A 27704-nucleotide genomic window follows, 5' to 3' on the forward strand; every position below is an offset into this window, starting at 1 on the left:
ATAGTGTTTCTGACCAAGACCTTGATTTCGGATTCGGACAACATAGAGTACTCCAGGAGGATAAATATTTCTTCCGGTATCCAGCAAGGGAGATACAAAAAACGAACTACTTTTAATGGCGATGGCGGCCAAATCCTTTGTAATCCGAATGCTCTGGCTTCTGCTAGCCCAAATGATCACCACTCCCACTCTGTCCCTCGGACCCAGCGGCAGCTGCGTGGCGAGCGAGAGGGACGCACTCCTCTCGTTCAAAGCAGGCATAAGTGACCCCAAGGGTCGGCTCTCTTCTTGGCAAGGCCAAGACTGCTGCCGATGGAGGGGCGTCACATGCAGTAACAAGACAGGGCACGTCGTGAAGCTCGACCTCTTTAACACTCAGTATCAGCCTTTCTCTTTGGGCGGTGAGATCGGTTCTTCTCTACTCGCACTTGAGCATCTCAACTATCTAGACCTAAGCTGGAATGACTTTGGGGGACGGCGAATACCAGAATTCGTGGGCTCTTTCAAGAACTTGAAGTATCTTGACCTCTCTTACGCAAATTTTGCTGGGAGCATACCTCCTCAGCTTGGTAATCTCTCTAAGCTGCTCTATCTTAACCTTGATTCTGGTTACTATAGTAACTCTTTGAAGCCAGTTGACCTTGTGGATTGGTTACCACGGCTCTATTCCTTGAAGCAGCTCGACTTAAGCGGGGCCAACTTCAGCAATGCTGTTGACTGCGTCCAATTGGCGAACATGTTCCCAGGTTCTTTAAGATATCTTCGTCTATCCAATTGTGGACTCAGTTGCGAGATCTCTTCTTTTTCTTATTCTAATCGCACGTCACTTGCGACCCTTGATCCACTGAGAAACATGACCTCCATTGAAGAACTTGTTCTGGGATCCAATAATCTCACCGGCATGATACCGGTGACTTGGAAGAATCTACGTAGCTTGAAAAAATTGGATCTATCATATAATCAGATAAATAGGGACATAATAGAATTGGCAGGCAGTTTGCCGACCCAAATACAACGGTTGGATTTGAGCTCAGCCAATTTGATTGGAAGTCTGTCAAGTTGGATTGAGAACATGACCAGTCTAAACTTTCTTGATCTCAGTATGAACCGTCTCACCGGGCCTATACATTCCGGAATCGGAAAGCTCACAAACCTGACATACTTGGACCTGAGTTCCAATCACTTGGATGGCGTCATATCAGAACATCATTTTGCAAGCATGATGAGATTAGAGAAGCTAGCCCTATCCAACAACCCCCTGACTATGGTAGTCGACACAAATTGGATCCCTCCGTTCAGTTTAGACTATGTCGACTTGGGCTCTTGCAAACTGGGACCTCATTTTCCTGCATGGATTCGATTGCAGACTGGGATTGGTTTTTTAAATTTGTCTAATGCGGGAATAGCCGACAGCATACCTGATTGGTTTTGGGATGTAATTTCTATGACCTACTATCTTGATCTCTCTCGTAATCAGCTTAGTGGAGAGTTACCTGCTTCTCTAGAATTTATGACACAAGCAAGCAGTATAAATTTGGACTCAAATCAGTTTCACGGTCAAGTACCAAAGTTACCTACAACTCTCGATACTTTAGATCTCTCAAAAAATTATATATCCGGACCACTGCCATCAAAGCTTGGAACTCCATACTTGTACTACTTGGATCTTTCGAACAATCAGATCAATGGCACCATCCCATCATCTATGTGCAACCATTTGCTGTTATTGCGGTACCTGGATCTATCAAGCAACCAACTATCGGGACAGCTTCCTCAATGTTGGACAAGTAGCCAATTTTATGCAGCCAATCATAGCAACTTGAGACCCGTAAGTTCACCACTCACAGTACTAATGTTATATAATAACAATCTCTCTGGTCCATTCCCTTCATTTATTCAAAACTGTCCACAACTTATTTTTCTAGACCTTTCCCATAATAACTTCTTTGGAAGCTTACCAGCATGGATACCCAAAAGATTACCGGAGTTGGCATTCCTCCTATTAAGATCTAACATGTTTTCTGGTTATATTCCAACTCAGCTTGCCAAACTTGACGATCTTCAAGTTTTAGACTTGGCTCACAATAATCTATCAGGAATCATAGCTCCATCTCTCTTGAACTTCAAAGCGATGACTTTAGCCTCCCCAAATGTAAGTTATACCCAATACGAAGTACTTCACGATAGTCTTAATTCCTATGATCCCTTTATATTGTCAATGGTCACAAAGGGGCAAGATCGGGAATACTACACCGACTTGATGTCGCTCATGTCAAGTCTTGATTTATCAAGCAACTATCTAACTGGAGAAATCCCTGAAGAAATAGGTGGCCTTGTTGGATTGAACAATCTGAACTTGTCCCAAAATCACTTGATTGGAAATATTCCAAAGACGATCGGCAATCTTCAATCATTGGAATCTCTTGACCTGTCAAACAACATGCTTTCTGGTGAAATTCCTTCAACTCTATCAGCTTTATCTTCTTTAAGCTCCTTGAACTTGTCATACAATAATCTGTCAGGAAGAATACCAACAGGGCGTCAACTACAGACACTCGACGATCCATCTATCTACGAAGGCAATATAAATCTTTGTGGGCCTCCTGTTTCCAAGAATTGTTCAGGAAATGAAACTCCTTCGAGTGATCTTCGAGAATATAAAAATGATGCTGAGATGTCATCATTTTATTTAAGCATGGGGGTAGGATTCGCGACAGGGTTTTGGGTGATTTTTGGTTCTTTACTATTCAATATGACATGGAGAACCGCTTATTTTCTCTTCATGGACAACATCTCTGACAGAATCTGTGTGTTTGTGGTTCTCAAATGGGTCAGACTCATTGCCAGCATAAGGACAAAAAAAGCAGAGAAGTAGTGTTGCCACTGACGGAGGTTCCATTGTTGGGTTCACGATGACCGGTCAATGTGTGATGCTGAGTTGTGTGATTATGCTATCAACATTCAAAGCTTGATCACAGTCTTATAATAAATAAAAAGTAGGTATGTATCAAATATGTTGGTCATTTGATCCTTTCCAGGTCATCTGTATCAGAATCGTAACTCTTATAGCGCATCTATATCATAAATAATACTACGGGCCTGCTTAAAAAATTGGAGTATGATAATTTTTAACTATAATTATATATTTGTTTAGTTCTATTGCATGTAATCTTCCAGTCTTTTTTACATGGTGATGAGAAGTCTGTGCTGAAATCAGTACAATGAATTAGATATTTCATTTTTTTTTCGTATTGCTTGCTTGTAAGCTAAATCATATATAGTCTTGCGAAAACTTCTAATAATTTTCTTTTATTTTTCCACATAATATCTGTTCTTAGTCTTATTCTATGTGAAATTGCAGTCCTCTAGATAGTATACAACAGACAGATAAAGGATTAGAGGGAGGCAACTTTCAGCTTTGTTTAATATCTCATTAGCTTTAAAGATAGCCCTCAAAGAACGACATATATAAATTTCTCCTCCATGATATAATTTTCATTACATAAGTAGATTTCCAAAATTTCAAAATTAAGAAGAAATAGTCATACATAAATAGTTAATTCTTCTAGGATTCCCTCCTTAAATGACTGACCAAAATTGTTGGCATATACATTTACTCTATTAATATAAGTAATACAATATAAATCATAAGCGACATAAGATGTACTAATGGAACTTCTTTTACCTCACAAGAAGAATTTTCTATCAATTGAAACAATTTATGTTTTAATAATTATATGTAGCTGCTCAATGTTCAGCCAAAACTCATCACTTGTGGAGCTAATGACATCAATGCATCCAAGGTATCTGGCAAGAACTTTCTTGCAAACAGGAAGCAGACTCTACTAGGACTGCCATTATATGTGCAGTTAGCACTATCCCTTATCCTCTTGAATAGCTCAACATTAACATCCCCTCTTCCAAAATTTTCTGGATGAGATTTGTTTGCTCTCCAGTCAGCATATGTTATAGTCCTATTGGCATTTCTTCTCCATGATATCATGTTCACCGGTGTAGGTATGTAGTGTTCATCCATCATGCAGCCTTCCCGTTCGCCGCACGATTTATGGAAAACCTCAAAGTATTTTACATCCGATATGATCTCGACGGGGAGACTACGGTCCATCTCAAACCATTGAGCACCTTTACGCCATTGTTCGATGGTTATCTGCGGTTCCATCTGAGGATCATACCGACTGCGACCGCTGGAATTGTCGAAAGAATCTACGAAGCTCACAGAAGAGTTTATGAGGTGGGAGTAGATGGTAGAGAAGTTGTAGAGGGGAATGCATGTCTCAGAGAGGAGAACAAAGCGTTCATTGGAGAAATCCAGCAGTGCATTAGCTACTAATCTGCGCTCTGCTGCAACTAAACTTGCTGATCCCCATTTTGTAGCCTGCATCAAGTATATATTTTAATCTTGATAGAAATTTTGAAACAATTGCCTATTGTACTTCGATATAGCAAGATGTAGAAATTAAATTTAGTACTATAATGATCATAAAAATTCATTTATGAACTGCATCTTACTTCATTCTGCTGATAATTAAGAATAGTATATTGATGTTAGCTATGGATTCGATTGTGCATTCAAAGAATAAGAAAATTTATGTGTATAAGTTTGAAAAATTAAAGCACATATAAAAATTTATCAGTCCATGTGTATGCAATCTCTTAGAATTCTTTTAGAATAGGTCTTTCTAGTATATTATGTTTATACTATGTAAATAGATCTACTAGTTTCTTCTGATGTTATTTTTATCATTGAGACCCTCTTGATTTCCCCCCACTTGCACATGAACACCCTTACCTTCTGACCCATAAAATGAAAGTTAAGAGAAGTGCCATAGACTTAGAAGCCAAAAGATACTTTAGATGTTTAACAGGGAGTACTTCTTAGTTGACTTTTACTAGTCTTAAATTAACATGAGAATGAGTCAACCATTTAAGTTTTTAGTATCTCAAAAATCAAAGAACAAGTAGGCAGTATATAGACATCATATGAATGGAACAGTATCTGCCAATATTCGGCATGTTAGCATTCATTAAAGTATCAATTGCTTCAGCTATATCTCAAATATACTCCATAATGAAATAGCATAAGAGATGTATGCAAGGTATGATAAATACCAAATAAATAAATTTTAAAAAAAAACACTTGATTCTTTAAGGTTCTTACCTTGCTAGGAATTCTTCTCCCATAGAAGACGGAAGTATGCTTAGGTGAGCCAATGTAGGAAGGATCAGGGTGGAAATAGATAGAGTACAAGCCTTCATGCCCCTCAAAGAACTTTTCCCACTGTGGAGCCAACGGTAGCTCCCGTCTTGTGAGGAATAGGAATGCAATCTTACGTGAATGGCGGTATGGATATTTATCGATCTTAGGGACCTTCGATGCCTCCCAAAACAATTCCTCATCAGTCATGTTATGCATTGCATTGCCATCTTTTTGCAGTGGTAACGGCGGGGGAGGTGGCGGCGCAAGAGGAGGCGGCGGCGGCGGCGGCGGTGGTGGTCTTGATAGTGTTGGAGGAGGAGGATGAGGAGGAGGAGAGAATAATGTAAAGGAGAAATGGATAGGTTTGAAAGGATTGGTGAAAGTTTCTAAATAAGTGTTAGAGATCATGCCAATAACAAAGACTAAGCAAAAGAGAATGATCTTGGTAAGAAGCTTGAGAAGATTTCCATCTAATGGAGAGAACATTTGAGATGCTTGTGATGGTTTCTTTTGGTTGGTCATTCGCCGCATTGGATTTTTTGTTTCATTCACTCCTATGAAGGCTTAAAAACAGGAAGATGGAGTAATAGGATTGGTATGAGATTTCCAAGGAAAAGGTTCACTTCTACTTTATACGATTCCTGGTACATTTATAGGAAACATTTTCATACAATGATGGAGAGCAAAGTATTCGCATTGATTTGAACACCATCACACGCTCTCTTCTTTAGTGTGATCACATGTTGGTTAATTAATATGCATTTCCACACTAGATTTTGCCACATCCAATGCACAAGACTAGTTGCACTTATTAGACTCCAACTTATTGGTTTCTGACCGTGGACTAAGCTTTAACTTGCAATACAAAATTAGGGTACTCAGTGATCTCCTTAAATTGTCAAAAGAGAGACTAACAATAAGTTAGAAGAGCAATTAACAATGTTTTAGAAGATAAATTGGCATTGTAAAGCCGCTTGCAAAACCTCTTTTTCTGCAAAATGCATCATGGACCTTCGCTTGAACTAATAAAGTATCGGCTTAATTACAAATGAAGTACTAAATAACTAATCTTGGCCAATGGACTTGCAAGTCTCGTTGAATAGTTCTGACATCCAAATTACAAAAGGTGACCTTCTAGCTATAAGAAAGAAACAATTAGAACGCCAAAAGTGGAGCATATTACGGATCCGGATCTCAATTTATCTTAACCCTATTGTCAGTGGGGCGGTCACAGGCAGACTTCAATGGTATATATGTCTTTGGAGAAAAGTGGATGCATTTATGATGTCTTAATTAAACCATTAGGTGCCGCTGTATTCTCGATTAAACCATTTGGGTTTATTCTAAGTCTTATTCTGTGTACGAGTTACCACCTCAAATTTGAAGAGATTAGACGAAGAAATGCACAACAGGAAGGGAAGACACCAGAAAGCTAGATTCTGAAACTAATTCCTCTGTCCCTCTCTCTCCAATGCTTAAGGATCAACAAGGGCAGTGTGCTTTGTAGAAAATAAAGAAAAATAAAGCTTCAGCCCTGCTAATTATTACTTGCTTGTCAAAATAGAATCAAAATAAAAAATATCAAAGAAAAAGGAGGAGCAACTTTTCCAGTGCAAGGAGGAGCAACCTTTCAGTTTTAATTGCAAGAAAAATAAATAAATTGATAGGTTTGGACGGGTCTACCTTGCTTCTCTTTTTTTTTTTCTTGGAATAATTTATAGCACTCGTTATACAAGGACAAAATGTACTTTCCAGTTAGTATCTCTTATGAGGAAAAGTTACAATGGAGAAAATCATAATTACAAAAATTGGTTACCCAACTTATTACAACACATTTAAATTTACGTTGGGAACACCACCCTGTATTACATGTTTTGAGCAATGAAATGGTATAGTGGATCCACCTCAAAAAAATTGATATTCCTAAATCATTGGAACTAATATAAATAAAAATGTAATGTTACATGTGATTATCGGAAAATGTCACTCAAAATTTTTCTTTCAACGTAACTTCATTTGTCGTTGCTGAAAAGGAATGTTTACTCTGTGCCTTTGCCAGCCTTGTAGGTGTTCACAAGTTGCATCTGCACATCTTGGGAGACAGGCGAGTGCTCTAGGTATTCCATGGTGAATTCACCTTTCCCCTGTGGGAACAAAGAGGGGGGTTAAAAAAACAAAGGTCTAAAAAATATTATGAAAAACACCCTCAGCACATGTTGGTAGTAATTAGAATGAACTTGCAGAAGAGGGCCAAAAAATTTAATCTGCATCAAAGGTGAGAGCCCGACCTGTGTCATGGATCGAAGGGCTGTCGAGTATCCAAACATATTGTTCAATGGCACCTGAAAACTCATAAATCATCAGTTTACGGTTGTCAAAAAATGAAAATGTGATCATTGTGAGGCAACACACTATGTTATATTAGGCCATGGCAGGGGTTAAAAGAGGGAATCCGTCTATGATGAATCCTGAATCTTTCACTAATTGACCTAAGGATTATCCTTTTTTTTAAAGTTTGAAATGTTAGATAGATCATGTCTGAATTTAATTTGTCTAAACATGCAGTCATCCCATCAATAAGTGTTAACCGAGATAACTATCATTGCATTTCAACATATTTGATGTTTCTTCAATGAAGAATGTGTACTTTTCCATTTACCACATGATAATAGAATAGATATATAATCATATATCCTGCAAACTATACTCACTGTATGGCGTTTGCAATATGTACGTATCTACTCTGTCCGATCTTCTGGATTTGCCATATCAATGCATCCATGTCCATGTTTTAAGGAAACATATTCTTACTATTCCAAAAAAATCCAAGGAAAAAGGGCTTCTTGCCCTTCCTGCTGCACTCCTGCGACCCAGGCTTAAGCTCTCTGATTCCCTAAGGTCCATGTTACCATATGTCTGTCCATAATTTTCATGTCCACGTCGAAAGACTATACCAAGAACTACATAAGTAACTACAGTAAATTCACAAAAGAGTACTCCAGAACAGATTAGATTGGGCCCTTTCTACCACTAATCTGATATCTATTTGTTCTTTCTCCCTGATTGACTGATTCTATCCCAAACATCCATTTTCAGCTCTTACTCCAATGAAGGTGGCTTCAATGTAAAACAGACTGGTGCACCAAATGGTCTTATGTCCAACCCCTCTTAAACAATTTTGGTATCAAACAATCACCATGCCATCTATGTTTTCATGTGCCAACTTCATTTCCTTTTAGCACAGTTATCTCAGTCAACCTGGTAAGCATAGCCTATTTACAATAAATATAAAGTTCCCTGTGTAATTCAAGGAAAACATAAGAAAGAAGAAAAGAAAAGCAAAAACACATTTCCGCATTACATTAAGCCAGTCTTCAGAAATATTTCTTAGGCCACATAAATATGTCATCAGTTCATAGGATTTTGCTTATATTGTTATTTTTAAGCATAATTTAACTAACATAGTGTTATGATTGGAACATGCTTAAAGATATTTCCTTCCACCTAGTTAGCTATCAGCAGAGTTAGGACAATTATTATAGGCACAACAACATAAGAACCAAACCATCTGATGATTAGACAAAAATGCATGAACAAATTGAAACTAAGCATTTTAATAGAATAATTTACAGCAACTTAGCGCAAAACTGATACTTATTCCACAGTCACTCATATTGGAAATTTCAAATAGAAAAGCCAAGGATAGTATTTTTACATACATGGGCAATAACTATAGTATCATCACCATCCTGGTCATTCCCTACAATCATGCCTTTTCTCCTGTTATCCATGTGCAATGAGAACATCAAATGTACTGCCAACCCCATGGTCAAATGTGAAAAGTACACATAAAATTCAGTTGTATCATAAAAACTTACTTATTGATATCACCAGTAACAGTACCCTGGAATTCGGTTGGTGCTTTCAATTCTACCTTCATCACAGGTTCCAGAATTACAGGCTTAGCAGCAGTATAGCACTATACAAGGCAATTTTAGCATGTAAGTAAAACTTGTCCAGTGCAACTTTTTCCATTTATATGTAACCACTGTGCCTTCAAATTTAAAGTTGCAGGCAACAACAGAATAAAAAATTAAGCATAATTTAGTCAAATAAAATTGGCAAAACAGTGATAAAGATAAACCTGTCTAAAAGCATAGATTGCAGCTAACTTGAAAGCAAGTTCACTGGAATCCACAGCATGTGATGCCCCATCTGTCAGGACTACTCGGAGATTTTCAACTGGATGTCCAATCAATGATCCCCTGCATTCATAAGTTTAGCAAGTTGAAAAAACAATACTATCAAATAATAAATGTAATGTATGGGAATAGGACTAAGTTGACGCTTACGAATTGCTAGCTTCTTTGAAACCTTTCTCAATTGCAGGGATAAAATTCGAGGGAATTGCTTGGCCTATGATCATATTCTCAAATTCAAACTTTGTAGCTGACCCCATTGGAAGAGGTTCTATGTATCTACCAAGAATAAAAAAAGATGTGAATCATCAGCATCCAAAATTTAACTGTCGAGAATTTCATTGATGATATACCATCTTTAACAAATTAAAAATCTAGCAGTTGAAGACATAATGTCTCAAACAAGTCTCACTTCAGAATGCAAAGGATGGGGAATAGAATGAAATGGCTATGTATCATGTCAATTGATGTCCTAAACTAACTTTAAAAAGGAAATGTAGAACAACTGTCCAAAGCTAAATCTAGGATTTCTCCAAAAGTTCATGCATCCAGCTGTAGATATGTAAATAAATGTTCAACTATGTTTATTACCATGTACTTTGCAATCTTTTACTGGCTACTCATTATTGCAATATATCAAAAATGCAACTGACCAAAGGAGAATGGAAGACTGAGGTTTTAGCAATATTCTGTGTACCACACAACTTGATTTGCCAAGTGTAAATAAAGTTTAATTAGAGATGCCAGCAAATCCACATTTTTGTGTCAAAGTAGTCAAATTAAGGAGTGAATAATGTAATCACAGGACAATTATAGAATTAAAAATAAAATGCTGATAAAAGGTAAATAAAAAATTTCAATGAAATTAGCACATAAATGAAGTATTATAAACCCCATACTTTATTCATGTGAGTGTGTTGGCAATCATTGACACAGGTAGCAAGCACTGTCCCCAACTTCAAGTATTAAGGATCCACCCAAAGTAATTTATGCAAGCTTTTCCAAGTATTTTTTCTAAAAAGGCGATTAACACTTCTTCCTTTCTGTCAGGCCCTTTTTGACACAAATGGTAGCACCTCCTTATTAAGGGCATTCTCAGATCCTTACAGGGACACCAGGTTCTTGAACCTGACTGACCTCTTGTTTGCCACACATATAATATTATTTATTAATATATATTAATATTAAATTCTTAACTTAATATATAATATATAGACAGGTTTCCAGACATGTAAGCATCTAATAACTAAGCTGGTAGTGAGAGAATCACAGGAATTTAATGCGAGAAAGAGGATAATCATTTAATGTGACACCTGAGCTGAGTCCTGGCCGTAGAAACTTTCACCATAGAACATCAAGATAGTATGTTCAGAAAAACATTTTGAGCCATTATACCACTGTTATACAAATGCATCGATGTTACTCTATTTAGCATTTTTCTTAAACAAATGTGTATTTGCAAAATGGCTTCTATATTACCAAAACTAAGTGATATATTGAAGAAAATGAAAAGTTCAATAATGTGTGCTCTGTCGAAACCAATCAAAAAGTACAAACTTCCAAAGGAAATAAAATACAAAATTAGCACTTAAAGCAAAGAGTACGACAAAGGCAAATCATCAGTCATATATTTTCTTACCCACTAACACGTCCATATTGACCTTGACCTCCTGATTGCTTTTTGTGCAGGTAATCAAATTCAGCGCGCTGGGTGACAGTCTCTCTAAAGTTAACTCGTGGTTTTCCAACTTTTGCATCAACCTTGGCATCCATATACAAGTAAATAAATAACTAATTGAAGCTCACAAATGCGGCAGTAATCAACGTTGTAATTCAGAATATTAATCCTCAGTGTAGCACATAAGGACCGATATTATAAGTCACTATCGCATGCAGCATTTTCTAGCAGTAGAGATAATTAGGAGAACAAAACAATGTTGTGCATGTATATACCATACGCAAGGAGTATATATCATACACAAGGATACATGCAAGCCATTTAGTGTGCTTCAGTATCATTATAAACAACCAATTCCAAGGTAGAGAGAGAGAGACTAGATCCAACTTTTTTCACATTGGATGGGTTCTTCGGACTTCCAAAGTGTACCCAATGGCTACAAATGTGATGGATCTTTTTCTAAACTTTTAACATAAAATTCAGCTCCACTACACAGACAAAAAACACAAAGCATATGTACATAGTACACACCCAATGCATGCATGCATATGTATCATATATGTTGTAGGAGAAATGAAAGAAACATTCACCTTGTATTCCCTTCGAATGCGCTCAACATAAATATCCAAATGCAGTTCTCCCATCCCAGATATAATCGTCTGCAAGTGAGACACATGTTTTCAAACTTTCGAAGTATGTAAGGAGGTTTTAGAAGAAGCTGGAACAGAGTAAGACCTGCCCACTCTCCACATCCAGCCCAACACGGAAAGTTGGATCTTCCCTTTGAAAACGATTCAATGCTTTTGAAAACTGACAAAAGAAGATATCAGGATCCTCGAGTGTAAAAACTAACTCATTAGAATGTAGTCATGCCATTATTATCAGGGTCAGCTAGGGAACTCAACAAAATCAAAACAATGGTTATGATGTTATTACTTGCCCTCCGGAATCTTTCGATACAGGTGACACAGCCAAAGACATCACTGGCTCTGGAACATTCATGGAAGTCATTGTGTATCTAACTGTCCCATCTGTAAAGGTATCACCTGTTGTAACATACAAAACAATGTTAGAGTCTAAGCAATATCGATATCGGCCATTAGAAAAAAAAAATGATGTGTATTAATATTATCGACCTTTTTGCCTACTATATCAGTCATTTCAGTTTTGGATTTTTTTTTCATTACTTAGATTTAATAAATATAAGAGAGAGAAATCACAAAAGTTCATCAAAAATGACAAAGACAAAAAAAAATTAAATTACTCACATAAGATAGTAACAATATAATATGAATGAGAGAAACTTCTAAGAATAATATTGGATTTCGAATGGATTCAATATACATGTGCCCGTAACCTCAAAACATAGGTGGCAAAAAGTCACTTGTAGATGAGCCTTTGCAATAAAGGTGATCGTAGGAGGTGTTAAATGAAAAGCTAAAAGAGAGTGAGTGAAGACAAAAATGGAAACAAAAAGGAAAAAGAGAATGAAAAGGAAATGGGAAGAGAATGTAAACTATGGTGCTCAAGACATTAGGACATCAATAATTGATCTCCCAAGTTAGATTTAGGTTAGATCCAAATATGATCAATATGATGCAATCTGCATATAATCTGTATAAAAATAAAATCAAAATTCTATCCAATATGACTGACATGTATCAACCGATATGACTTATAGTAGGGGTGGTAATTGGGTCGTATTAGCTAGGTTCGGGTCTTGTCAGGTTCAAATTATAGTAATGCAAACTCGAACACAACTGATTTATTAAACATATCAGAATTTCTAAATACTAACATTACCCATTTATTAAGCAAATTAAACGGGTCATCGGGTGGTACAAAATATTTAATTTTTATAAGTTATTCAGGCAATAAATGGATTTATTTAAGTTGTAAACGTGTTTTTTTGTGTTATAAACAGGTTATAGGTCATAAACGGGTTAGTCAGATCACAAACAAATTAGTTGGATTATATACAGGTTATCGTGACATAAACGGGTTGGCGGGCCATAAACGGATTATAATTAGGCTGAGGTAATAAAAACAAACACAATCCGTTTAATAATTGGGTTAGATGAGTTACCCATTTATGATCCGAACTTGATTAGACTAAATACAAGCCTACAAGCTCGTTTAAAAGCCGGATTAACGTGGCGGATTATTAAGTAGATTCAACTTTTGCCACCCATTACTTATACAACTAACATGATAGATAACAGACTAGAGTTATCAAAATAAAGAGCAACTCGAGCTCGGCTAGCATAAATGCAATTTCAAGATCAAACTTAATTTCGAGCCGAGTCTGAGCACGAGCCAGCTCGCTCATGAAAAACTCGAATATATATATATATATATATGTTTGAAGTTCATAATCATTATATTTTAATATAAGGGCTTATCTCTATCTGATCCCTTAAATACAAAGCCCATCAAACCATCGCTTTAAATTCAAATCCTCATCTATGTTCAGCACCTGTTTCGGATCACAAATGATTGATACCGATACATCTCGACTAAGACTTCAGATTAAGCTTTTGAGATCAAATGCTAGAAAAGGAATATATTAATAAATCATATCAGTAACCTGATGCACAATCCACACCAAAGACTGCAACAATCTGGCCAGCATGAGCTTCTTGAATGTCCTGCATGATATTGGTGCCACAATGATTTTAAGCTTTAGCATTAATGGAAGAGCATGAAAAATAATTTAGTTAGTAACCGGCAACACAGAAGCACACAATATAAACCCAACAACCACTTAAAGAGAAACTACCAAAATAATTCATTATTCAAACTAACCTCCATCTCATTAGAGTGCATCCGAACTAAACGAGGAACCTGGAGGAGAAAAGACCACACATTAGAGAAGTTATGCAATTTTGGAGAGTAAAACGAATCCACAAAGAGCAAGAGGAAAATATATCTAGGGAACTAATCTAGCAGGAGTGAAACTACACTATTTTACACGCTTCAAATAATTGCTACACTAGTTCACAAGAGCCATCAGAACGTGCTGAGTTAATATCCAACAAAATATATATGTGGGACTAGGTCCAAAAAATGCCATGGAAAATAACAAAAGATGGACCTCCAAAGCAAATATTTTCACTGCAACAAGCCAGGAATCTAAAATCATCTGCCTAAGAAGACCATAAGCACTTGTGACGATGAAATGAAAAGGTTAATAATCAAAAAGAGATGAGAGTTGGACCTAGCATAGTATAGATTATGGTGAGACCTGCCCATCAAAAAGACTACTTGTTCAGTTGAAGATAAATCCTTAAACATCTGATCCCTAATCCATAAGAAAAACTACACTCAGAAAACAACACAACCAAGCCTTAAATCCCAGGTATTAGGGCAGGTTACAAAATCAAAACACAGGAAAGAACTCTTCCAGCATGAAATTGATGGTCTGATATATTAAAAAGCAACAGATTCCCATCGTTTAATTATTAAAACTTAAAAGTAGGACAACAACAATAGTTAAGCAAAAAAATGGCATTTCTTCTTTAGGAGACAAAAATTTACCTGATTTCTCATTGCGCTAAAAGAGAAGCATAGAGAATTCATCACATCCTTATGTTGTTATTAGCAAATTATTACATATTCTACACCAGGCTACACTAATTTCCTGTCCCTGACATCTGTCAAGGCATTCAGGCATGAGGACATGTGGCATGCCTTAAAAGAATTATCTATGTAATTGATAAAAATAAATGTTAAATATGTGAACATAACAGATATGATATTAGACAATTAACTCGCCAAATTAAAAACAAAATATAATCAGCAAGCCGAAGTCTTACTTTGATCCTCTTCCCAGTGTTGACATTGATTATAAAATCACCCTTGCGTATGACACCTTCATAGATTCTGCAACAACAAAAGAAAGGAAAAGAAATCCATCACCAATCAATTAGTAGGTCATGCTAATGAAGGGAAGGCAGCAACTTCAATGAAGAAAGTGCTTCAATCTGAAAAAAGATGACAATAAAAAAGGAAAAAAAAAAGTAATCATTACCTTAGATATGTCAACTGACCAAAGCGGCCTTCTTCTAGTTTGAAAGCCAAAGCAACAAGCGGTCCGGCTGGAGTTCCAGATAATAAAACCTATCCAATTAGCCGAGATATGATGTTCCATTTCAATAATACTAAACCTAATAGGAATTCAAAAAAGTAGACAAGATAGTGTAAAGATGAACATAGCTGGTACCTTCTCCTCGGAGTTATTTTGATCCAGAGCATAATTTTCAACTTCAGTGGGGAAAGGCAAATAATCAAGAACTCCATCTAGGAGAGGTTGGACACCCTGCAGACAACAAATTATACAAGAATAAACATAATTAAACATCTCAAAAGAAGGTGATACTGTTCTCTTCTGATTATCATCAGTTTCTGAAATTCAAAAATCTAGTCCCTTTGATACACGATTCAGCAAAGTAGTATTTATGTTTTCAATTTTATTATAAAGTATTTAATTATATTATGGTGTTTTTAATTATTAATATTAGTTTTAATCAATGTATTCAATCATATTATGTGTTGAATAATATTTATATTTAATTGTTGCTTTATCTTTAATAAAATAATTATTTAAAAAAAAATCTAAAGATAAAACACTATAATGTAGGTTTTAATGCATATATTTTTAAAAAATAAAATATTAAAATACCGAAGACTTAAAAGCATATCTATATCCTAAAAAAATTATTATAAATATTATAAATGTGCGCGCATGGGTGTGCCATTGGCACACTGGGGTGTGCCGAGGCATGCCGTGCTGATGGTGACACAGCCATCGTTGAAAGATATGTCACTCAAATTGCAAGACTTTGATGGTAAGCATAATACAAGTATAGCAGTCCACAGGAACAGCTCAACAACATTAACTTGCTAGATTTTGTAGACAAGTCAGTAAGTAAATGGAATGAGCACTAGTGAATAGTTGAAGAAATCTTTATGAAATGGATGTGGAGAGTTATTTCTCGGATAACAGTAATAGAGAGTATCAACTAAGTAATAAGCATTGCAGTAGATGTTCTAGTATTGCAGAGGATTCCCTTGCTGTGAAGAGGTATTGCTTGGCCAGATTGATTGAGAAACAGAGAATACAAGATTAGAAACTTAAAATAAGTAACACACTTGTGACACAGTCATGACACAAGCAAATATACTCCCATAAGTTGACATGGTTAAATTTTAGAGTGCGCGATAGTTAGTCATGACAGCCGAACCAGATTCTCACCTTCCACATAAGTGTAACGAAATCCACTGCAAACTAATGCAGAAAAACTGATCTGATAACTCACCTTTCACCTATTTTTAGATTCTTCCCCTAGAGGGAATCAATGTGATCATCTAAATTAAACTAATACAAACATAATATATCAATAAAAAAAGAATTACTAGATCAAGAACTACAGAACAAAGTAGAGATCGACAATCAAATAAAATAAGTACTCAAACACCTTATTCTTGAATGCGCTTCCCATAAAAACTGGTACAAATTTGCGTGCTACAGTAGCCCTGCGGATAGCCAGCTGTGAAAATAAACAATGGATATTACTATGTGAAACAGAAAGGGACTTGGAGACATTTTAAGGATTGACACTGAAAACAAGATTCAACAAATCTGATTCATAAATTTCTTATGCTGATGGCATATAGCTAAAAGCCTAAAATGAGTAGATGGCAATGATCTTTAAAGTCCTCTGATATTGCATAAAGCAACAATGTTCCTAGCAAAATGTAGTTGACAAAGATAATTTTGGATTAGGCAGTCATAGCAATGCTGACCATATATTTGATGGAGATGGCTGCAGTCAATGCTAGTTTGTAACTCTAAAAGCAAGCTTTATGAATTTTAACCATTTTAACTATGGAAGATTATTGTTTCAGAAAATGAATTTCGAACTTGTTGCATTAAGACCATTAACTGCAGAAGCTCCTTATAAGTACCCCAAATATGACTGGATCTAGCTGCAAAATAAGTTAAGAAATGTAACATGCATATGTCATCAGCAAAACCTTAAGGTCACTGGATGATATTGGCTCATCACTAAGAAAAGCTTCAGCAAGTCTATCATCAACTTCAGAAACAGTTTCAATTAGTTCCCGCCGCTTCTCTGTCACCATTGCTTCCAAATTTGAAGGGATCTCAGATGCGACAACTTTTTCTCTGCAAAATTCATATAGAAAGAAGATAATATTTGACAAATCTCAAGAACTCAAATGAAATACAACCAATGGAATAAATGATTCATATGAGGACTCACCCATTCGAGCCATGGAAATAATAAGCTTTCATTTCAACGAGATCCACAAGGCCCTGGAATTCCTCTTCTAGTCCTATTGGCAATTGTACAGCTGCACTGTGATGCCGGAGCTTAGATCTTGCCTAAAGAAAGAATGTTCTATATCATATTATTAAATAAAAATCAAAACAAATTATACATAACTTAGCAATACATAGAAAAATGTATGTTGAAAGGATAAGAAGATTAGATAGAGCAAGAATAGATCATCCCTCCAATTTTGACACCAATAAATTCATGATCGCAAATTTATTATCAGGCAAACGGCCAAAATTCCACAAAAAGTTCACCCAATGTTGGCAAAAGCATTAAGAAATTATCCATAGATTTTTGAAGTTATCAAATCTCCACCTGATTAATAACCTTCCATGGATCCGCTCCCATTCGATCTAACTTGTTGATAAATGCAAGCCTTGGGACCTCATATCTTCTCATTTGGCGATCTACAGTAATTGATTGGCTTTGTACACCCCCAACACTGCACAGGACAAGTATGGCACCATCAAGAACACGCAGAGCCCTTTCTACTTCAATGGTGAAATCCACATGTCCTGGAGTATCAATTATATTAACCTGCAGGAGAATGATAATTAAAAATCTTAAGAATTTGGAAAATTGATAATAGGAACAACCACCATATTTATAAAGAAAACATAATGCAGGATATAAAGCAACCCAGGTTGAGTATAACAAAGACATTAAGATATGATCATTTGGATAGTTGGATGTGATAACCAAGAATTTTTGTTTATCTCAAACTGGTGAGCACTAAAGGTAGAGAATCCATGAGGAACATATTCTCGACTAGATGACCACCATTTAAGAGAATATATGAGGGTCAATTTGCCTCAGTAATCAAGTTAAGACTCTCCAAACATTACTTACAGATTTTCTTAAAAGAATTCATCCTTGGGTTAGTCAACTCATTTTGCTTCTAATTGAATGCAAAAGTAAAACATGCAAAAACTTCCTTAAATTACCTCATGGATTAAAAACTACAAACCAGTACAGATATCAGATATAACATATGACAAGAATTAGACAGAGTGAGGCCACATATTCTTTTAAAAGCAGACCTCATGGTCTAATGGTCTCCCTTATCAGTTTTAAGGAGCTTAGGACACATGAGACTAATTTGATTGGCTGTCTACAGCATACAGATGAAGTGATTTAAACAGGAAAGATGTTCGCAAGTGCCTCTTCGTAGTCTAAATTGAACACCAAACCTCTATCGCAATTCAGCAATTATATGGATTCACTTACTTTCCAAGATCAAATTCTACGCCTATTGACTTGCCCAAATAGTCAAACAAATATTAGAACGTGAAAAAAGGTACCTAAAAACTTAAAATTTATCGAAAATAGAAACTCAGACACTTGATCTATAAAATATCCAATTACCGTTTACATAATAACAAGTTTCTCAAATAAAGATGCAATATTGATGCTCAAGAGGCAATACCTGATACCCGTTCCACGTGCAGTAGGTGGCGGCGGACTGGATGGTGATCCCCTTCTCCCTCTCGAGGTCCATGGAGTCCATCTTGGCACCGACCCCATCCCGACCACGCACCTCATGGATCTCGTGGATCCTCCCGGTGTAGAACAGGACCCGCTCCGTTAGCGTCGTCTTCCCGGAGTCGATGTGGGCGGAGATCCCTATATTTCTCATCCTCTCCATCGCCTCCTTCCACCACGCCTCCTTCTCATCCTTCGCACGTGCGAGGCTCCCTGATGAAAGATATCTCCGGCCGCCGGACATATCGGTGGAGACCGGCAAGCCATCGAGGAGGAGGAGGGAAAAGGGGCGGAGAGGGAAGAGAGTGTTGTTGGTAGAGCGGAGGGAGGTGAGGAGGCGAGAGGCGGAAGACCTCGCCATCGTCGTCGATGGAGTAGGGTTCTGGGGAAGAGACTAAACCCTAATCGCGCTTCTAGGAGAAGGAAAACACCGTCGTCTGGCCCGGGTTTTTGTTTCCAGACCCGATTCGCATATCGGGTTCGCGTTAGCGGGTTGGGTGGCGTCAATACCATTTTGGGCCAACATTGGAAACTTATGGAAAGTTTTCAACTAACACCCTATATATATATATATATGTCTATTCCAATTTACACCCTGACATTTCACTATTTTTAAGTAAACTTTTGTTTTTTTCATTAAATCATAAAATGTAATGACATATTAATAGGTTCTTCCGGGTGTTTTTGATGTTTTATTAAAATAAATAAATTCAGAGGACGAATTAATGATAATGGAAATACGAGGTGAAAGCAGCAATAAATACGTAAGATAGGTAGGGTGTGAAATAAAAAAAATCCGTGAGTACCACTATTTTAGCTCATTTTTTAGGGGAAATTTGTATTTAGCACCTCAATAGGTGAAAGGTGGTCAGTCATTTTAAACCATCTTTATTTTTAATTGAGATTTTTATTTTTTGTAGATAATAAATGCATCTCTCCAAAAGAGTCCACTTTATAAATATATGCTTAGTTTAAAAGTAAACTAATTGTAGTGCCCACGAAACCGTGTGTAAACGAGCCGCTCAAGCTCGACTCAAAATTAATTTAGAGCCCTCAGCTCAACTTGACTTGAGCCAAGCCGAGCTCGAGCCAAACCTAAGTCGAGCTCGAGCTTGGTTAGAGTAGGAGGAGGAGATGGTGGGGGCGACGACTTGCTGAAATAGGAGGAGGAGGCGGTGGCTTGCTAAGACTAAAGGAAGAGGATGAGGAGGAGTAGGGGGTCGATGAAGAGGAGAAGGCGGCGATGACTTATCAATGGAAGACAATGAGGCTAGATGAGGAGGTAACAGTGAGGTGATGACTTGTTAATGGAGGATGAAGAGGTGGCAGAAGAGGTCAACACCATGGTCAAGGCCGAGCCGATAGAGGAGGACTATGAATGAGTTGGTTGAAGAGGAAATAAGAAGGAATAAGACATTAGAAGGAAGAGTGGTTTGTTAGGAGTTTTCTTTATTAGATTTAGGGTTAGGATTAGATAGGAACAAGATAATAATAGTCATTGGATTAAAGGTCTAATGGTTATAAATATATAAATATATCAATAAATATTATATTTAAATGAGCTAATCGAATTGAGCTTGAGTGAGCCAGCTCCAGCTTAGGCTCAACTCGAAATACAAATCGAGCCTTAAAATAAGGCATGGGCTCAACTCAGCTCAAGCCAAATCAAACTAAGATCAAGCTTCAGTTGAACTGAGCGAGCCCAAGCTGAACTCGAGTTATTTGTTTATTTTGACACCCCTACCCATCATTAGGAGTGTGTACCCATTAATGGCCGACGGGAGATAATTTCTTGGTGAAAGTAATTACAATAAATTACACAATTATGCATTGTATAGCTTGTAGATTTATTTGTTACAACAACAAAAGGGAGTATGTGATTACAATTGTTTTACACATTTAAAAAAAAAATCATTGTCTACAAAATAATAAAAGGATTGTTTTTGATGAATGGGCTAAATTTAGCCAAAGCCCATGACTTTTGGAGCAAAGAGCAACAATCTATTCAAAGAGTTCGGCCAGAACTTCCTAGCAAATAAGAAGCAGACATTAGTGGGCTTGCCATTATAAGTGCAAGAACTCCCATTCCTCAACCTCTCCAAGAACTCAATGGTCACCATAGTCCTTGTGAAACTAGCTGGGTGTGCCCCACCCTTGGACCAATCCACCCAAGTTAAGCTTCTATTAGCAATTGCCCACCAATATCTCAAACTCAAGAAAGTTGGCAAGTAATGCTCGTCCACGTAGCACGGGCGGCGATTACAGAACCTCTCAAAAGCTGGGAAGTATATCTGATCAGATACAACCTCAATTGCGAGAAACCAGTCCATCTCGAACCACTGAGAGCCCTTTCGCCATTGATCGAGCTTTACTAAAGGATTCAGCCGCCTATAGTAACGGCCACGGCCGGCGGCCCCCGGTAAGTCATAAGATTCGATGTAGGCCGTCGAAGAATTAACGAGATAAGAGTAGATTGCGGGAAAATTAAAGAGAGGGATGCAAGACTCCGAGAGGAGAACAAATCTTTGGTTTGATAAATCTAATAAAGCATTACCTAAAAGGCGACGTTCGGCTTCCATCATGTTGGTTTTCCCCCACTCTACCACCTGTATCAAAACCCAAATAATTACTCATTAATAGATGATTTCTGACCTTATAACAATAATGATAATATTTGTCTCTCTAAAAATATTCTTATTTGCTTCTATTTCCTTCTAAATTTTACAATTATATGTATGTCCTGGGTACTCCTTGTATATGGAAATAAGAATAAAATATTTCTATCATTTTATAGTTAAATTAATAGAGTTTTAAGGTCTAAATAAGTTGGAAGGGCATTTGAGTAGATTTAAGAATATATATATATATATATATGCACACACATGACAAAAAACGTTACATTTAAGTATAAGATAAGTTATGCTAAAGAATTTAAAAATTCATTAACTAAGTTGACATCTCTAATGTAAAAGGAAGGAAGGAATTAACGAATGCATCACCACTATACGACTTATACGTCAAAACATCAACGTGCTCTACAATTCAACAATTTGACATTTAATTATGAATTCCACACAAAGTCTTTCCAATCTGCTAGGCTAAGAAGATTTGTTTTCTTTTTCTATTCCTATTCCCTAATCAATCACATCTCTCTTCTCTCTCATTACCTTCCAGGTCTACGCATCATTTGAATTACTACTATTTAATGAAAAGTAGTGGCAAGACATTATGTTACGTTTGAATGCCGATGTAATGTTCCACAAAAAATCTGCGGATTTAATTGGTGGGGCGTCAACGAGTCTCTCGGGTTGAATTAAATTTTTAACTGAGCCAAAGTCAAAGCCAGCTCAATTAGACTCAGCCTTACAATTATATATATATATATATATATATTAATATATATTATATATAATTATATTCATAATTAGTAGATTTTTAATTTAAAGATAGGCTCAACTTATAAATAGATTAGTTTTAGGCCTGGAGTTTAGCTTGGGTTCAAATGAGAACTAAAGGAAAAAAAAAAGTGTAAATTATAAAATAAATAAAATATAAGATATAATTTATAAAAGAAATTTAATTTTAAGCTGAGCTTAAGCTATGACTCGGGTTGTGTTTTTACTTCCCCTATTTTCTACGCGTCCAATGTACCAAATTTTTACCATTATAAAAAGCTAATAATTTAACCAAAATTTCGTAGAAGATTTAGACACTGTAGAAGGTAAACAATGCCAAGAGAATAATTGTTATTACCTTGCTAGGAATTCTTCGATCGTAAAAAATGGAGTCCTTTGGTTCGGATCCATTGAATGAAGGATCCGAATGCACGTAGATAGAGTACAAGCCTTCGTGCCCCTTGAAGAACTTCTCCCACAATGGTGCAAAAGGGAGGCCTCCTTTTGCGAGAAAAAGGAACGCAACCTTCGGCACTAGGGCGGTCGGCGGCCTCTCGATCCGTGGCACCATCGACGCCCGCCAGAGCAGCTCGTCGTCGGTCATGTCATGCATGGCCTTTGGCTGTCGCACAAATTCCTTTAGCCCCACTCGCCCTCGTGGCACAATTGTACCATTTATGACTTGTTGTTGCTGTTCTTGTGGCCGTGGAGAAGACGGAGAAAAGTTTGTGCCATCTACGACTGGTTGTTGTTTTTGTTTTTGTGGTTCTGGGAAGGGAGGAGAAGATGACAGAGACGACGTAATGAAGAATTTGGCAGTTTGCGAGAAACGAGGAGGAGGAGGGAAAGATTTGAGATAAAAGCTTGAGATGATTCCGATGGTGAAGCCGACGGCAACGAAAAGCAAGACTGGGAGATTCTTGTTGAGAAGGGGAAGCATGGAAAAAGGGGGAGGTGAGTATTGCTGCTGATAAAATCTTGAGCTCTTCATTGCTAGTCTGTTGGCTATCTTTGCCACAGACCACCTTATACTAGCTAGGGAACGTCGAATGTGGGGGTGATGCATTAGAAGGCCATTATTTATATCAGGATCGACTTCAATTGTTTAAGGGAGAGAGAAGAAGAAGATCACAAAGATTCCAATGGCCATTGGATTGGACTTGGAAGGATCGGTGTGGGAGACTTTTCTAAGAAGATGATACCTTGGACTTGTAGTTGGGTTTTGTTGATAGCACATTAAACAAGGATAATTACTAATTACTGATTAATCTAGGAAGCTTCTGCGGAATTTATGCACTTAATACCATTCTTGTTTGGGTAACCAATTCATGTCTCATCTGATTAACAAATATGAGTAAATTATCCCCTAATTGAGTAGCCATTATGTTAGTAGCAAATGGAAGAAGAATTCTTCCATTAATTGTACTACACGAAATGAAACTTTTATAGATAATTGAGGTCCATGTTTAGATTTTCCATCAGAAGATATATATGCATAGTCCTAGGTATGTCATGATCCTTTTCTTCAAAGGGTTGACTTTGTTGCCTAACTTAAATATTATATGAATGGTTAAAAATATAATTATATATTATTAGTTTATTACTTAATGAAGCTAGTAAAGTTGTCAAAATTATTTAAGTAAGCTCGATAAAATTCAAAATAATATATATATAATATGAGTAATATTTTATATTATATTATAAGATTTACATAAGTGGATTATTATATTTTTTGATTTTACATAGTATAGTCCTAAATTTAATTCTAATAATTTATATTTTTTTAACTAAATTTAATTTCAAGCTTAATCATAAATATAGATTCAAAATTAATTTTAATTCAAGCATATAAGAGTGCCACTACTTTGGCTTTTCTTAGGGAAAATTTATTTTTAGAAACTTAGTAGGTGAAGAATAGAGTCATTTCAAATCATCATTTCAATGATAATATTATTTGTATAGATAATAAATGCATTTCTTAAAAAACATCATTTTTGTAAAAATTTATGCTTAATTAAAATTTAGCCTACAACCCTCACCACCACAGCACTTAAGTTCTAGGAGTGTACCCAACCATAGGGTAACAGATCATGAATTCAAATGCATGTGAGCATAAATTTTTTCATTAAAAAAAATTAAATAGATTGCACATTTATGCTTGTACTTTGACATATTGTTGCTTATGAGTTGGCCCATTTGTAACTCTTATCTTTGAAGAATTAGTCTATATATCTAACATATGTATCAGAATTTAATTACAAAAGCCTAACATTTACATGAATATCACATATAGACTTAACTGATGACTACCAATTCCAGACTTTTGCTCTTATTTATCATAACAACAACAACAACAAGAAGAAAAAGGGGTATGGTATTACAATTGTTCCACATATATTTCATTATGTATAAAAAGAATCAAAGAAAGAAAAAAGTTAATACAATGCTTGTTCTTGATGAATGGGCTAAATTTAGCCAAAGCCCATAACTTTTGGAGCAAAGAGCAACAATCTATTCAAAGAGTTTGGGCAGAACTTCCTAGCAAATAAGAAGCAAACATTAGTGGGCTTGCCATTATAAGTGCAAGAACTCCCATTCCTCAACCTCTCCAAGAACTCAATGGTCACCATAGTCCTTGTGAAACTAGCTGGGTGTGCCCCACCCTTGGACCAATCCACCCAAGTTAAGCTTCTATTAGCAATTGCCCACCAATATCTCAAATTCAAGAAAGTCGGCAGGTAATGCTCATCTACATAGCACGCACGTCGATTACAAAATCTCCCAAAAGCTGGGAAGTATTTCTGATCAGCTACAACCTCGATTGCGAGAAGGCGGTCCATCTCGAACCACTGAGAGCCCTTCCGCCATTGATCGAGCTTTACTAAAGGATTCAGCCGCCTATTGTAGCGGCCGCGGCCCGTGCCGCCGGGCAAATCGTAAGACTCGATGTAGATCATCGAAGAATTGATGAGATAAGAGTAGACTGTGGAGAAGTTGAAGAGAGGGATGCAAGACTCCGAGAGGAGAACGAATCTTTGGTTTGATAAATCTAATAAAGCATTAGCTAAAAGGCGACGTTCCGCTTCCATCATGTTGGGTCTTCCCCATTCTACCACCTGCATTAAACCACACTGATGATGTTAATAGTTAGATACCCTACTGAAATATACATCTGAGTATATATGCAAACAAATATAAGAGTATTTCTATCTTTTTTACATTTAAGTAGGTTTGAAGGGCATTACTTTAAAGAATAAGTAAGAGGTATCTACACAAAACCCAAGTGTTTTGATTTATATATATGTGCAAATACTAATTTTTGAGGAGTATGCAAGCATATATAAGGTATTATAGAAGAGTACGTATATATATTATTACATATAAGTATTATGATAAGTTATGCTAAATATATTGATATTCTATATGAAAAATTCATTGCATGTAATATAACTTGCCAAGTTGACATCGATAATGTGAATGGAAGGAAGGAACGAATGGATGGGATGAATGCATCAAAGCATGCCTTTTCTACAATTCAACAACTTGACATTTAGATTATAACCCCTTTTCTTCATTTCACACTTGGGAAAAATAAAGCCTTCCCAATATTGCTAGGCTAAGAAGATTATTGTTTTATTTCTATCCCCTGACCGATCACTACTCTCCCGTGACCTTCCTTATTCTAGGCATGACTTGAATTACTAAACTTTTTATGAAAAGTAGTGGCAAAACATTATATTATGTTTGAATCCCAATGGAATGTCCCCCAAAATCTGTGGATTTAATTGGTATTTGATCTCTTTTCTGAATTTAGCCACTGTTGCAATTTTTGAACCAAAATTTCCTACAAACACTGTTGAAATTAAACAATGTAAAGAGAATAATTGTTATTACCTTGCTAGGAATTCTTCGATCGTAGAAAACGGAGTCCTTTGGTTCGGATCCATTGAATGAAGGATCCGAATGCACGTAGATAGAGTACAAGCCTTCATGCCCCTTGAAGAACTTCTCCCACAATGGTGCAAAAGGGAGGCCTCCTTTTGTGAGAAAAAGGAACGCAACCTTCGGCACTAGGGGGGTCGGTGGCCTCTTGATCCGTGGCACCATTGACGCCCGCCAGAGTAGCTCGTCGTCGGTCATGTCATGCATGGCCTTTGGCGGTTGCACAAATTCCTTTAGCCCCACTCGCCCTCGAGACGCAATTGTACTGTTTATGACTTCTTGTCGTGGTTGCCGTTGTTGTTGTCGTTGTTCTTGTGGCGGCGGAGAAGACGGAGAACAAATTGTGTGATTTATGACTAGTTGCTGTCTTTGTGGCGGCGGCGAAGGAGGACTAGAAGATAGAGATGACGAAAGAAAGAGGTTGGTAGTTTGTGTAAAATGAAAAGGAGGAGGAAAAGATTTGAGGTAGAAGGTTGAGACGATTCCGACGGTGAAGCCGAAAGCAACGAGAAGCAAGCTTGAGAGATGCTTGTTGAGAAGGGGGAGCATGGAAGAAGGGGGAGGTGAGCATTGCTGATGATAATATCTTGAGCTCTTCATTGCTAGTCGATCTTTATTTTTCTCTGGCTATCTTTGCCACAAGAGAGAAGTACTAGAGAGAGTTAAATATCGGTGGCATAGGAGCGAGAGAGAGAGCAAACTAGGGAAGGTGGAATGTGGGGGTGATGCATTGGAAGGTCAATACTTATATCACGACCGACTTCAATTATTTGAAGGAGAGAGAAGAAGATAAAAGAAGATTCCGGCCACTTGATTGGACTTGGAAAGATGCGTGGATAACTCGAGTTCTAAAAAGGTGGCTACTTTGATCTATTGGAAGCTTCCTTGTGACTTGAAGTTGGGTATTTTTAATAGCACATTAAACGAGGATAATTACTAATTAGTGATTAATCTTGGAAACTTGTGTGGAATAACCTTAAAGCTCGTACTTGGTTGGGTAACCAATCCATGTCTCATGTGATAAACAAACATGAGTCAACCGTTCCTAACTAGGGTAGTCACTTGGGTTACCAAAGGAAAACTAATGAAATATTTATAGACCTTTCAATTTATATATTTGATTTGTTGTGATTCCATCTTTACCACTTTACAAGTTATCATTTTGTTTATTTTTTCTGACAAAAAACCTAAACAATTTTTAAAAAATAATCCTAACCAGTTTATTTATTGATTGGTATGGCATATCTTGTCTATTGTTTCTTTCTCAATTCATGACAATCACTAGTAATAGATAAGATTATGCCACATAAATTTTTTTATAAAATATTTATAGAGAGTTTATGGGCGTAGCATTATTTGTAAACAGTTTAGATCATCTGGTCTATTTAGGTGGGTAGTTTGCAAGATAATTTTATTTTGTAATCACATAAT

The 27704-nt window shown here is 36.7% G+C and overlaps 5 protein-coding genes across 6 annotated transcripts; 1 reads left to right on the forward strand and 4 right to left on the reverse strand.

Annotated features, from left to right (window-relative positions):
- The first annotated feature begins 90 nt into the window (after nt 1–90).
- Nucleotides 91–3012, forward strand: LOC140791812 (receptor-like protein EIX2). The gene is made up of 2 exons (XM_073142472.1): nt 91–1828; nt 2042–3012. The coding sequence occupies exons 1-2, from the start codon at nt 116–118 to the stop codon at nt 2873–2875; spliced, it is 2547 nt and encodes an 848-aa protein (XP_072998573.1). The 5' UTR covers nt 91–115; the 3' UTR covers nt 2876–3012.
- Nucleotides 3013–3751: 739 nt separating this feature from the next.
- On the reverse strand, nt 3752–5740 carry LOC140792852 (glycosyltransferase BC10-like). The gene is made up of 2 exons (XM_073144073.1): nt 5180–5740; nt 3752–4396 (listed from the first exon to the last, which is right to left on the reverse strand). The coding sequence occupies exons 1-2, from the start codon at nt 5738–5740 to the stop codon at nt 3755–3757; spliced, it is 1203 nt and encodes a 400-aa protein (XP_073000174.1). The 3' UTR covers nt 3752–3754.
- A 1205-nt stretch (nt 5741–6945) lies between these two features.
- On the reverse strand, nt 6946–19423 carry LOC140792347 (elongation factor G, mitochondrial). The gene is made up of 20 exons (XM_073143298.1): nt 18881–19423; nt 17770–17991; nt 17380–17501; nt 17132–17282; nt 16573–16644; nt 15318–15413; nt 15126–15214; nt 14911–14977; nt 13901–13939; nt 13683–13743; nt 12032–12141; nt 11831–11905; nt 11686–11754; nt 11057–11178; nt 9571–9696; nt 9363–9483; nt 9097–9197; nt 8938–8998; nt 7507–7560; nt 6946–7362 (listed from the first exon to the last, which is right to left on the reverse strand). Exons 1-20 carry the CDS (start codon nt 19295–19297, stop codon nt 7258–7260), a joined length of 2280 nt encoding a protein of 759 aa, XP_072999399.1. The 5' UTR covers nt 19298–19423; the 3' UTR covers nt 6946–7257.
- Nucleotides 19424–20762: 1339 nt separating this feature from the next.
- LOC140792534 (glycosyltransferase BC10-like) lies at nt 20763–23466 on the reverse strand. Its single transcript, XM_073143604.1, has 2 exons — nt 22690–23466; nt 20763–21542 (listed from the first exon to the last, which is right to left on the reverse strand). Exons 1-2 carry the CDS (start codon nt 23395–23397, stop codon nt 20898–20900), a joined length of 1353 nt encoding a protein of 450 aa, XP_072999705.1. The 5' UTR covers nt 23398–23466; the 3' UTR covers nt 20763–20897.
- A 1168-nt stretch (nt 23467–24634) lies between these two features.
- LOC140793009 (glycosyltransferase BC10-like) lies at nt 24635–27013 on the reverse strand. 2 transcript variants are annotated; one of them, XM_073144318.1, is made up of 2 exons: nt 26226–27013; nt 24635–25447 (listed from the first exon to the last, which is right to left on the reverse strand). In XM_073144318.1, the coding sequence occupies exons 1-2, from the start codon at nt 26871–26873 to the stop codon at nt 24803–24805; spliced, it is 1293 nt and encodes a 430-aa protein (XP_073000419.1). In that variant the 5' UTR covers nt 26874–27013; the 3' UTR covers nt 24635–24802. The 2 variants fall into 2 exon arrangements, with proteins under 2 accessions (XP_073000419.1, XP_073000418.1); XM_073144317.1 differs by having other exon boundaries at nt 24635–25462; nt 26226–26991.
- Between the last annotated feature and the right edge of the window lie 691 nt (nt 27014–27704).

This window comes from Typha latifolia, chromosome 7 (assembly GCF_019914945.1).
Source record: "Typha latifolia isolate L0001 chromosome 7, TyphaL0001v2, whole genome shotgun sequence".
Classification (NCBI taxonomy): Eukaryota; Viridiplantae; Streptophyta; class Magnoliopsida; order Poales; family Typhaceae; genus Typha; species Typha latifolia.

Excerpts from the sequence above, each read along its gene's own strand:
- LOC140791812 (XM_073142472.1), top strand. The coding sequence starts at position 116 with ATGGCGATGGCGGCCAAATCCTTTGTAATCCGAATGCTCTGGCTTCTG. Across the intron at positions 1,829-2,041 it reads ATCATAGCAACTTGAGACCC|CTTGCCAAACTTGACGATCT; the intron begins GTAAGTTCACCA and ends ATTCCAACTCAG.
- LOC140792852 (XM_073144073.1), bottom strand. The coding sequence starts at position 5,740 with ATGACCAACCAAAAGAAACCATCACAAGCATCTCAAATGTTCTCTCCA. Across the intron at positions 4,397-5,179 it reads GGAGAAGAATTCCTAGCAAG|GCTACAAAATGGGGATCAGC; the intron begins GTAAGAACCTTA and ends TACTTGATGCAG.
- LOC140792347 (XM_073143298.1), bottom strand. The coding sequence starts at position 19,297 with ATGGCGAGGTCTTCCGCCTCTCGCCTCCTCACCTCCCTCCGCTCTACC. Across the intron at positions 15,414-16,572 it reads GAAGCGCATTCAAGAATAAG|GGTGTCCAACCTCTCCTAGA; the intron begins GTGTTTGAGTAC and ends TGTTGTCTGCAG. Across the intron at positions 12,142-13,682 it reads TGGTGTGGATTGTGCATCAG|GTGATACCTTTACAGATGGG; the intron begins GTTACTGATATG and ends ATGTTACAACAG.
- LOC140792534 (XM_073143604.1), bottom strand. The coding sequence starts at position 23,397 with ATGCATCACCCCCACATTCGACGTTCCCTAGCTAGTATAAGGTGGTCT. Across the intron at positions 21,543-22,689 it reads ATCGAAGAATTCCTAGCAAG|GTGGTAGAGTGGGGGAAAAC; the intron begins GTAATAACAATT and ends GTTTTGATACAG.
- LOC140793009 (XM_073144317.1), bottom strand. The coding sequence starts at position 26,873 with ATGAAGAGCTCAAGATATTATCATCAGCAATGCTCACCTCCCCCTTCT. Across the intron at positions 25,463-26,225 it reads ATCGAAGAATTCCTAGCAAG|TGTGGTTTAATGCAGGTGGT; the intron begins GTAATAACAATT and ends TAACATCATCAG.